The sequence below is a fragment of the Sciurus vulgaris genome (genome assembly GCF_902686455.1).
Source record: "Sciurus vulgaris genome assembly, chromosome: 5".
Lineage (NCBI taxonomy): Eukaryota > Metazoa > Chordata > Mammalia > Rodentia > Sciuridae > Sciurus > Sciurus vulgaris.
In genome coordinates this window covers 90,492,829-90,505,382 of record NC_136465.1, presented here as the reverse complement: position 1 = coordinate 90,505,382, position 12,554 = coordinate 90,492,829, and the positions used below count along the sequence as shown (strand labels likewise).

The window sequence follows — 12,554 nt, the reverse complement described above, 5'->3', positions numbered from 1 at the left end:
TAGAATAGTTCATCAGTAAGACTGCTATTATGGCTAAAAAGAAATAACCATATCCTCTATAAATAGTTAAAAAGATTATACTTAAATACAGAGTTAATTAAATTTATTTAGCAGATTTTTTTCTCTGTTGGAAGTTGTCTATTAATACAGAAGTTTAAAATCATATTGAAAATATAACCTCTTGTGATATAAAGCAATTATATTTCTTTTAGGAGATAGCTGAAGAGATTATAGGATCACCCATCCCAGAACCTAGACAACGCTCAAGACTTTTAAGATCTCAATCAGAAAGTTCTGATGAAGTTATGGAATTAGATCTTTCACATGGGAAAAAAGATGCTTTTGTTTTGGAGGTAATATTGTATCAGACTTATTTCTTAAAACTTTTGGAAGATGTACACTTTACAATTAGATCCTAAATTGATGCGATTCTTTTGTGTTATTACATCTGATAAATATCATTTAAGTTTTATTATAGAAATTGTACAAACCTGAAAATAACAGAATTTGATGACTAATGGAATAATGCATTTGGCCCTAAAACAATTAGCATATGGGTTGAAATAATATGAAAATGTAGACTGAATGTTTCTAATCCTCAAATCTGTAGTGCTCTGAAATCCAAAGGAAAGGAAACTAAATGAGGGTGCAAGTTAAGAGAGAAAAAAATCAGTTGTTTTGATCTCAATGAAGCTGGAAGCTGGTGGTAGAATTATGTTGGGATAGAAATAGAGATTGAGAGTCTTAGTAGGGAACAGTGCTTCAGATGTGGGCAGAGGACTGAAGGTAAAGGGGAGGATTCAGTAAGAGATCGTGCAAAGAGATTATGGTTGGAGAATATCTGAGATCTTGCAAGTGGAGCACTTAGGGAACAGTGGGTTGAGGTATGGCAGTGGGTAGCTAAGCTGAAGTGGGAGTGAAAGTGACTGGATCCCAAGGGTGATGTGAGGGGGGAAGCTTGGAGGTTTTTGGGACAGAATGAATGCCAGTAGGTGTCCAGCTAGATATTTTCATTGTTACTCACAATGGAAATGTTGTGAAATAAGAAAACTATGATTTAATTTAGATAAACTTTAGATATGCATTGAAATTTTGTCCCTATTTGATTCCTTTGGAAAACAATTCTGTATTTGATGAAAAGATTCTTCTTAATTACATTTTATGAGTTTAAAACAATGAGATAATGATTTCTTATGTGTTTTTGTAAGTCTTTTGAAACATGCTCTTATAAAAGCTTGAGAAAAGTCTGAGTTAAAAAACCTCTATACTTTAATTGGTAAAATATTTCACTTATAAGTATTTGTAATTAATACTATGAAGAAAATTGCTGATATTAAGCTATTTTTTCATGTTTTTATTTTAACAGGGAAAAAAGGCTCTACTTTTTCTTGATTCTTAAGTTTTCTATTTAGTAAATAATAAAAGTAACTTTTTAAAATTTTGTAACAGTATAACTTATTCTAATTAGGATCCCATTTTTATGATCGTACGTGATGTGGAGTTTCTCTGGTGCTGTATTCGTAAATGAACATTATGTCAGATTCATTCCACTGTCTTTCCTATTCCCATCTCCCCCTCTTCCCTTCATTCCCCTTTGTTTACTCCACTGAACACCTTCTATTCTTCCTCTCCTACCTTGCACTCTACTGTCATATATATCTAAAAAGAACAAATAAATAAAAGAAAAAGCAAATATATTAATTTAAAAATTTGGAATATTTATGCATTCACTGCTTATATCAAGAGTTTTAACCTTTCTGCTTTCAGATTGATGACACTGATGCAATGGAAGATGTGCATTCTTTACTTACTGATGTTCCTCCTCCTTCAGGTGAACAGAAGAAATTGCCTTTGAGATAAAAAAATTTTCATGTATCAGCATTTTAGTTCATGATTGTTAGAGTACGAACTTTATTTTAAAGGTTTTATCATAGTGTGACATTCTGTCATATTCTTAGCTGCTTCAAGGCTTAAAACACATAACTTAAAAATGCTATGTTAGAACTTAGGTACAACTGATTTAAAATACTTTTACATTTATATATTTAAAAAACTAATTATTTGGATGGTTTAAAGTTTTTTTGCAGGTAGAGAGTTTTAGATAAAAGAATGAAAGGGTTTGCAGTTAGCATTTCATATAATTGAAAAATGTTATTTGACAAAAAATTAATAAGATTATCATATGTTTTAATCATATTATTTTGGCAGGCTTTTATAGTTGCAATACAGAAATTATGCCTGGTATAAATAATTGGACATCAGAAATACAGGTAAACCTTTTATTGATTTTTTTAAGCAGATAGCACATAGTCATTTAATAAGTTCCATCTAAATATCTATTTTGTTTTTGACATTGCTTTTGACCTTCATATGCCAATTAAAAGAACTATCCTTTTTCATATCATATTAATTATTGTTTGTTATTTGGCACTTTTATCAACTGTTACAGTATTTAGTTAAAAAACATAAAATGATGTGCTGTTCTGTCTTTCCACATTTAGATGTTCACATCAGTAAGAGTAATCAGATTAAGCAGTCTTAACCTGACTAATCAAGCTCTCAATAAGAACTTTAATGATCTCTGTGAAAATTTGCTCAAGGTAGGAATCTTCTGACTAAATTTTATTTAAAGGCCTTCAGAATCTTGACGTTTAAAAAATATTTATATTGTCTCTAATACCTTACACAGTTGTAGGCTGCATTGTTTTTATATACCTATCAATCATATCTCTGTCAGCAGGTGAAATGCTAAAATTGTCCTCTTAAAAGCAATTTAAATTAGTTAATGACTTAAATCTCATAAAAAATCTGGTATATATATTTGTAAATTTTTAAAGTATTGCTTTTTATTATTTATTGACAAATATAATTAAGTCTTACTATTTAAATATTAAAAATTTATTCTTGCTCAACACAGTAGCACATGCCTATAATCCGAGTTACTCTGGAGGCTGTGACAGGAGGATCAAAAGTTTGAGGCCAACCTAGGCAACTTAGAAAGACCCTCAGCAACTTAGTGAGACCCTGTCTCAAAATGTAAGGTCTGGGGATATGGTCAGCTTAAAACACTGCTGGGTTCAACCCCAGTATCAAAAAAAAAAGAAAGAAAGAAAGAACAAAATGTATTTTTAATATAAGAGAGACAAAACAGAAGTGGTCTTGTTTTATTTTACTTTTTTTAAAAAATTTTTATTTGCCATAGTATAGTGTACATTGACAAAATCAAGCTTCTATAAATTTTTTAAAAGAAAACAAAGTGACATAACTAGTATTTTCTGTTGTGTAGAGCCTGTATTTTAAACTACGATCTATGATCCCCTGCTGCCTTTGCCATGTAAATTTCACAGTATCTCTGCCTGAAGATGAATTAATTCAGGTAATTAAGAGTCAGTCTATTATTAAAGATTTCTAGCTTTTATCAGATTTGTTTTAATATTATAATTTTGACCTAATCAAATAATTTAAGCACATACTGTTTGACTTCAAAATATTTTGAAACATGTCGTTTTGTTTTTTGAACTCTGGTTATCTGAAGGTGGACTTCACACATGCGCTCCACCATGCATACAATAGGATGAATGCTCGTTTTGTGGGATTTCACCAGTTCCTATCTGTTAGAGATGTTCTTGAGCTCTTTCTGGAACATCTAGCTATATGGGTTGGGCTTAGTGCAGTAGTTCGAATATTTGAGTTTACATGTAATTCTGATTGAGGATCTTAACCAGGAAAGGCAAATTAACCAATTGACATAGGTTGTTTTCATGGTCCTGAAAAAGATTTTTATGAAATTTAATTTTGGCAATGATTAGTTTCTAATCGTAATTGTTTGTGCAATTCTAGGTCACAGTCACAGCAGTTGCAATAACTTTTGACAAAAATCAGGCTTTACAGACCACAAAACCACATGTCGAAAAGTCACTACAAAGAGGTAAACCTTTGATGGATGGGAAGTACAGTTCATGTTTGTCTACATTATAATTCAGTGATAAAATATAGAGGGTAGGTAGGTTAAATAAGTGACTCTTAATTGAAGAGATATTTACCACTTTTTTTGCTCACCTTTATTGAGATAATTGGATAAACATGACTGACTTGATTGAATCACATGACCAAGTGATTCACTGGTATTTACATAGGGAATGCTGCTGTTTTTAGACTTGAATGATAGCATGTGAATTCTGCAGTAATTTAGGTGTTCTATGCCAAGATCTCTGGTGAGGTCCTCAAGGCACCTGAGAATCAATTGGTGTAGTAAGCAAAATCATGACCCTGTTTTTCCTCAGGAAATTTCAATTCAGTAAAATTTCAATTCAGTGTCCTTAATCCAGTAAAATTTAAGAAGTGCCATTCTTAATATATTCCAAAGAGGCCAAATTATTAGAAATTGGTGTTCTGAAAAAAAGAATGCCTAGGGAAGAATATAATGCTTTCTAAAATTTAAATGACTTATTGACTAGCTAAAATATTCATGATTAGCCAAAATGTTTTAAAGTTGATTTACATTCCACATGTATGAAATTGATAAGATTTGAGCATTGAGTTAATTTCAGATAGATGTATTTGATGATTATGTGTTCAGATATTTATCAGAGAAGTTAAATAGCTGTTTTAAGCATGACATAAACTAGTAAGTTACACTGTACAGGAGAATAATAATTATTATTTACAAGTCAGTGTGCTAAATGATTTATAAGTATTAATCTTTTAAAAGTTCACAACCTTCCCACTAGGGAAAGCAACATCTCTGTCAATATCATGCAGATGAAAGATACCCAGGGAAGAAATGAGGGATGAAATAGCCAGTTTAAATTGTGTGGGGGTGAGAAACATACATACATACACATGTATGTGCACACATGTACATGAGCACGCACACACAAAGTAGATATGTTGTCACAAGTTCCTTATGTCTTAAAAAATCATAATAGATCAGTATTAAATAACTGTTGTTTTTCTTTCCTCTCCAGCTTCTACAGATAATGAAGAACTTCTACAGTTTCCACTGGAACTCTGTTCAGATTCACTTCCTTCACATCCTTTTCCACCAGCTAAAGGTTGGTTAAGTAAGAAATTCAAATGCAAATCCCAGTTTCTAGTGCCCTCACTTTCCTCATTATACTCAATCTTTCTTAATCTTCAGATTTATCTTTCATTTTGTCTTTGTATGTTTCTCCATGTTCATGAGTAGGAGAAAGTACTACTCATTTAATTTTTCAAGTAATTTTACTATAAATTATTAAGATAATTTTTTATGTGATATTCCATTCTCAGACCTCAAATATAGTAACATTTTATTTTTAAAGATTTGTATTTCATAGTATATCTATTCAAATGTAGTATATTTGGTATTTGTGTTACGTTTGGTAACTTTTTTTCCAGAAATAACCAAAAGTTTCAATACTTTTGGATTTTCACAGACATCAGAATTCTTGAAAGGATAAATGAAAAAGTTTTAGGGTAGTACTAGGGAGACAGGGATGAGCTTCCTGTCATACGTTAACTTTGGCTATAATTGAAGAACATTATTATGTATTTGTAAGACACTAGGATTTTTTCAAATGCACCTGTTAATTTAATAGCACTAAATCTATTTTAATCTGTATAATTTTTGGAGAACAGCGGGAGTTTTTTTTTTTTTTTTCCATTTATCTTCTGATTTCAGTGTAATTTTTATTATAAAACTTTTCAAAACTACCGTACCTAATTCTACACTACATAATCAATACATGTAGTTTGTGTTTTTTTCCTAAATGTTTTAGTCTGAGAAGTGATGCACTTGTTATTTAAAATCAAATCTATTCTAATTTCTATATTCTATAATACAAGTGAAATTATTTTATCTGATACTAAATTATGTATAAAATAGTTTTATGTTTATTTCACATATGTATCAATAAAATCTTTACAAACCAGTGCAAGGCTTATCTGTAGATAAATGAATTGTGACTCATAGTTTGGATGAACATATAAGCTATCATCAGATTCTGAAAACTTTGATCACATTTTCTTTTTGGCATCACCTAAGATTCTAATTTAGAACCCCATAGAGAATTTTAGCATATCTCAATTTCCTTAAAAGAACAGAGGAAAGATCAAATTCAGAGATGGTCTGAGTTCATATTTCTTCTTTTTTTTTAATTTCAAAAGTTTTTTTTTATTTAAGAAGTAGACAAGTTGATTCTAAAATTCATGTGGAAATACAAAGAACAAACTTGAAAGAGAAACAAAATTATGGGATTTTTACTAATTAAATAATTGTATAGCAGTTACTCAAAAAGTTAAATTGAATTACCCTATGACCCAGCAATTCCAAATCTAGAAATATTTTCTTTTTTTTTTTAAATTTTTATTTCTGAATTAAATATAATTTCCAAAACAGAAGACACTACTGTCAAGAGTCTTTCTTGAATCATTAGATAGCAAGTTTTGTTGTTGTTTTTTTTTGATGGTGTCAGGAATTGAACCCAGGGCCTTGTGCATGCTGTTTGTTTCTAAAACACCTGCATTATAGAGAAACTTGTCTTTTCATAGAGTTAGTTCCAAATGACACTTGGGTGTCATTTTATTAATCCTTACTCTACAATGTGGGCAAAAAAACCCTCCAAGGCCTAATCAATATAAAAAGATTTGATGAATTACTAATTTCTAGGACTAGATATTTGTGGAGTTTGGGCCATATCAGCTCAGTGTTACCATTCTGTTAATACCTACAGAAGTTTAAGTTATGTTTGCCTTATCTGTATTGATAGCTTTCAAAATGTTATCCAAGGTAATAATAACTAATACTATGTAGTCATTAATGTAAATACTTTGTGAACTAAAGAACAAGTCTAGAAACATTTGCAACTCATTTTAGACAGCATGGAGAGGGACCATGAGTGAGGTTAAAAAAAACAAAAAACAAAAAAACAGACCTGGTCCTCTTTGTTCTTTGACAAGGCATAAGAACTTGGGTTATTTACTTAACCTCTCTAAGCCTCATGTTTAAAATGTGAAAGGGTTAAGATTCTCTCTAGCCTTTACAATTCTGTGATTCCTTGGGTTTGTGTTTTACAGTTCTTCTATTACAAACATGTTATATTCTTAAAGAAAAATCAAAAGCTGTATTAGTGCCCAAGGTCATGAACTTCTGTACTTGTTAAATTGAATGTTTACAAGATATTTGTAATCAATTAATTCAATAAGTTTTAAACTCTGCTCCTCCAAACCATAGGGGTTTTTCAGAGATGCCTCAGGTGGCAAAGAAGGGTGAGGATTGAGAGGATAAAGCTCTGGATGGCCTACCTCTTAACCAGAGCAGCTTTGTTTTGATTCAAGGAATTTTACACAATGGTTTTCTATATATTGTTTGAAGAAAGGGTTTCAAAGGTTTGAAAACCACTAAATCAGATCACACAACATTTATCATCATCAAAATTATCATGATCATCATCATCATAATTATGTTTCATCATAGCTAATACTAATATACATATAAAGCTTTTTATATCGAGTGCTTAACTGTAAAACCTATGTGCCTCTTGTTGAATATTACATTTTAAAATTATTAGTAAACACTTAAAAGTGTATCTGTACCTCTTCATAGTTTTGTAGTTTCTAAATTGTGATTTGTGATGCATACTTATTTATTGTCTTTGCTTAAAGTCTTTTCAGAAGGACATGAATTAAATATGTCTTTAAAAGTTATTTCAAAGTAATTTGGAAGAATTAAGGGTAAGATGGGTTTTGAAAAGGTCTGAAAAATGTAGTAATGGAGTCTCATAACATGAATGGAGTAATTATGTAATGTGACATGATGGAAAGTGTTGAAAGTTTAAGCTTAGCAATTTGGAGAAAACAAACAGGAAAGAGAAAGTTAAGAGTATTAGGAGTAAATAATCAAAAAATGCATCTGCTTTCTTATATGCAACCAGAAAGGCTTAAAAGTCAACTACCCATACTGATAAATATATGGTTTTTATAGTTTTTACTAAGTTGGTTAGTTAAACTGGTAAGTTTTTTTTTTAATTCTAATAACTTTGAGTTTTAGTTTACATTTCATGTTCTTATCACAAGTACATTGGTGTGTTAAAATTTCTTATTTTCTGGTGTGCTGACAGAATAGTTTCAAGAAGTAAGCTTAGTAGGTTTTTTTAGCATTTCCATCTTTTCACTTGTAGATAAACCTTCCATTATCTTTTTATGTCATTGAAAATGAGTAAATGTCATGTGAAGAAATGATGCCACAATTAAATGTATCTTGTTTCACTGTGTTGAGTAAGCCTGGGCCTGAATTGTCCATCCATGTTCAATTTTTCCTTCCATCATTTATTATATTTGGTTTTGTTTCTCAAAGTAATAAAATAGTTTGATGTATATCTCAGATTTATGTTGATTTGTTGTTACCTTGCTAGTTATCTCTTTTTTTTAATATTAAAAGGTGCTGAGCTTCAGTAATTTTTAAAAGGATATTATAACATGAAGTCATCAAAATTCCTTGCTGAATACTATGAGGAACATACATGATGTGGTATCAACATATTATTTATATTCGTATGAGGCTATTAGAAAAGAATGAATATAGCAAATTTTAATAATACTTTCCCCTCATCATTATTATCCATAACTTAGTTTTTCACTAAATCATTTTCAGGATTCTTTAAAAATGATATATATATATATATATATATATATATATATATATATTATAAAAGAGAGAGTAAATGTAGTAAGAATGGGGAGTCTGAGTAAATGCAGTCTGGGAGATAAGTAAAATACCAGTAAGATTTTTCTCATAGATTACAGTCGATCTAAAGAATTTTATGCATATAGTTTTTTTAAGATTTTGGTTTTTTTTGTAGTTGTAAATGGGCACAATACCTTTGTTTTATTTTTATTTATTTTTATGTGATGTTGAGAATTGAACCCAGGGCCTTACATGTGCCAGGCAAGCACTATACCACTGAGCTACAACCCCATCCCCTGCATATAATTTTTATAAAAGGTTAGCTAGCATATCACTTCAAAAGTCTAAAGACTTAAATTACATTGTCATATTATAGAGCTTACTAACAGATTAGACAAGTGTGTGTAAATCATATACCATAAATTTCAAGCACTTTATAAATGTAATCTCTTATAAGTTTTTATTAAACATTGATAGTTTAAAGCTTTAAAAAGGCTTAATTAGGATAATTATATATATAATTATGTATATTATATATATACATATATATGTGTGTGAAACCATATAAAAGAGGATTTTTTAATACCCATCTTGTTTTCTACTTTCATTTTGCTTTTATGCTGGGTAGTTTCTTTGTATAAAATGATGTTAACTATAGCCTGGCAGGATATTTATTTTCATTATAGCAGCTGCTGACTAGTGTAGCAAGTACCAGTTAGTATTTGGCTTTAGATGTAAAAAACCCGAATTGACTTACATTTACAATGCATTGCTTTCCATAATTAGGTCTACACAGTAGTTTTTTTAATCTTTATTTTTATTATAGATCACAAGTTTGTTTTTGTTAAATTAAAAAGATAAGTTAAATTATTTCATTTTAATGATTTACCTAATATTATTTAAAACTAGCAGTTAGAAATATAAATTCCTAAAAACTGTAAGAACTTTCAGTTTTCTTGCTAATTAATAGTTAACAAGTATATATAATTCTTTATACTAACTAAAGAATGTCTTTATATACTGATAATCTGTTGCATGTCTGCTGTTTCTGTTTTGTTTTGTTTTTTAAGTACTGTGTATTTTGTCATTATGACCAAATGGTAGTAACAGTAAAAAACAACTGATGTTCTCCGTGTTATTGGATGTCCAAAACAATCAATGGCAGACCTTGAAAGGAGAGAGATGATGAAGAGAAGAATGAGGAAAATAGAAACTAAAGTGAAGAAAACATATGCAAATGCTTATCCAAGAAATGGGATGGAAAGGGAATTGATGAAGAAATAGGGAGAAAGAATCTCTACCTCTCTAGCTTCCTTAAGGTAGCTTGAGGACAGTGAAATTCAGAGGCAGAGGGATTAAAAAGCAAAGAAAAAAATGAATTGAGCAACTGCCAGAAGATGTAGGTAATTTGGAAGAGAAGCCGTACAGGGTAGTAGTAAGAGTAGATGTCTGGAAATGGAAGCAGGAACACATAAGAAGGGGACTGGAAAAAGACAAGTGGCTTAGGATATTGTATACTTTAATTGGAAACATGAATGACTCAAATAGAGAAGTTAATTTTCTTTCCATCTAAAATTTGTATGTATTGCCTATGTATATTTCTGTTGAATTTTTCTCATTTGAACTATCCAGATTAAACCTATTTCTATCTTTCTCTATACCTTAATAATTCATAACTATAATGTGGCAATTTCATTATCAATCCATCAATATTTAAGTACCCTTATGGGTAAATTTTTACTGAATGTTCAGATACACCATTTGCTTTAACTTAGTCATTAAACCAGATTTTATAGTTATGAGGCATAGACAGTCAGTGTCTTATAGATTGATGGGAATGCCTAAAGGGGCATAAAACTCAGTTTTCATCATAATAGCTTAATACTGAGAATGTTTAAATGGGAAAATAAAGCATAATAAAGATTTTTAAAGACTCCAGACTGTACATATTTTAATCTGACAGAGAATCTTGTTTATATATTTTTTCAGTTTTATTAATTTTTAAAGATGTCTAGATAAGATTGTCTCAAATACCTTTTTTTAAGTTATTCAGAGCAAAGGTAATCTATAAATTCTAATGAGATAAAATGAATAGTCAAACGATTGGGTGATTAGTGTAGAAACTTTATTACAGCTGTCTTGGTCCACTTTGTGCCACTATAACAGAATACCCGACTGAGTATTTTATAAAGAATAGAAATTTATTGACTCATAGTTCTGGAGCCTGAGAAATTCAGTGTCAAGGTATTGGCATCTGGCAAGAACCTTCTTGCTGCATCGTCACAGGAAAAAAGAGCAGAAAGAGAAGAGGGGGCTGAATCACCCTTTTATAATGGTACTAGTCCTTCCCTCAAGAATGGAGCCCTCCTGACCTCATCGCCTCTTAAAGTTTCTAGCTCTTAATACTATTTTGATGGCAATTAAATTTCAACCTGCGTTTTGGAAGAGATAAACATTCAAACCATAGTAACAGCTAGCCAGTAGTTTTGAATTGGTTATACCAAATTATTTAGAAGGATGAAGAAGTCAAACCTGAAAAACATTGGAGAATGTATTATTGAAGGAGGAAGAATCCTGGCCACATTTTTTCTTTGTCACCAATGTGCTCATTACTGCTAAAATGCTTTTTATCTGGGTTAACTTACCTACTACCCACGCCACTAGACATATGGCTTCCCAGAGTGTGCTGAGAATAATTAAGATGTAGTTCTACTTGCTAAGTTTCTAGGGTTATTTGAGAATGACAGGGTTTATTCTTTGACCTGTGTGAAATGGGAAAGGAAATTGTGAGAGAGTGGACTGCTGTATGGCTGGATTGAGGCTCACTTTGCAGCTGGTAAGGGGGATCCAACATAAGAAGTGCTCTTCCACATAGATACACAAATGTCACACAACTGAGTGTTAACTAATGCTCAGCAAAGCCTGAATGATTTCAAATGAGATTCCTACCTTGGATGATGAAGTCTGTTGTCTTTTATTTAGAATAGGTATAGTGATTGCATTTTCTTCAGTTTATTTCTTTTTAACTAGAATTACTAGTTTGGTACCAGTGAGCCAGACTTCTTACAACTTAAGTGCCTTTCCTTTTGAAAGGCCAGTTTACTGGGAATCCTAACTTCAATGAGAAAGAACAATCATTGGGTATTTAAGGTATTCAAACCAGCCTGAGATACCAATCAGATCTATCTGCAGCTGGAAATTGCTCACCTGGGGTCATTTCTATTAAGAGAAAAATTAAGATCATAGACAAGTGTGTTAAAATATAACACTGTTCTTTTTAAGTGAGATTAAAGAAATTCTTTCCCTTACCCTTTCTCTGAAGAATGTTTGGTTTAAAGCATTTTTTTTTCTTTTCTTTTTTTTTTAGATTTTAATTAAAATGCATTTATATTATAAGTCAGGGAATAAACATCCCCCTCCACCCTGTTTTACCCCTTTCCCTACCCTTATAAATTTATTTTTGGGAAAGTAGTAATGGCACATACTAAAAAGTTAAAATAACATAAAAATTATGTAGTCCAAAATAAATCTCCCTTCTTAACTTTATTTCTCTTCCCAAGAGACAACTACTTATAACAGTTTATCATGTGTCTTTGCAAAGATTCTCTTTTTATCCTTTATTGGAACACACATATTTTACAGATTATTGTGTACCTTGATTTTTCCACTTGAAGTGGAAAATTCTGAATTACCTAGATAATATTGAATTATAAACAAGCATTTAATTGTAGTGATTTTCATAAAGTATTTTAGTCATTCTCCCTGTCCTTTAAAAAATATATTCATAGAATTAATCCCAACTACATTCTTTGTAATTCTATACTTACCAAGTCTGTACTGCCCAAGGCTGTAACTCTGGAGAACCTTTGAACCCACCTAGAGTATATAA

At 30.8% G+C, this 12,554-nt stretch overlaps 1 protein-coding gene across 23 annotated transcripts in view; it reads left to right on the top strand.

Moving 5' to 3' along the window:
* C2CD5 (C2 calcium dependent domain containing 5) overlaps positions 1-12,554 on the top strand; it is a 97,514-nt gene that overhangs the window by 73,748 nt on the left and 11,212 nt on the right. For all 23 annotated transcript variants that reach the window (XM_079141470.1, XM_079141473.1, XM_079141460.1 and 20 more), the window contains 7 exons: positions 213-353; positions 1,768-1,831; positions 2,209-2,270; positions 2,502-2,600; positions 3,287-3,376; positions 3,841-3,928; positions 4,968-5,054. In XM_079141470.1, coding sequence (XP_078997596.1) covers positions 213-353; positions 1,768-1,831; positions 2,209-2,270; positions 2,502-2,600; positions 3,287-3,376; positions 3,841-3,928; positions 4,968-5,054 — 631 coding nt within the window. The remainder of the gene's footprint in view (positions 1-212; positions 354-1,767; positions 1,832-2,208; positions 2,271-2,501; positions 2,601-3,286; positions 3,377-3,840; positions 3,929-4,967; positions 5,055-12,554) is intronic.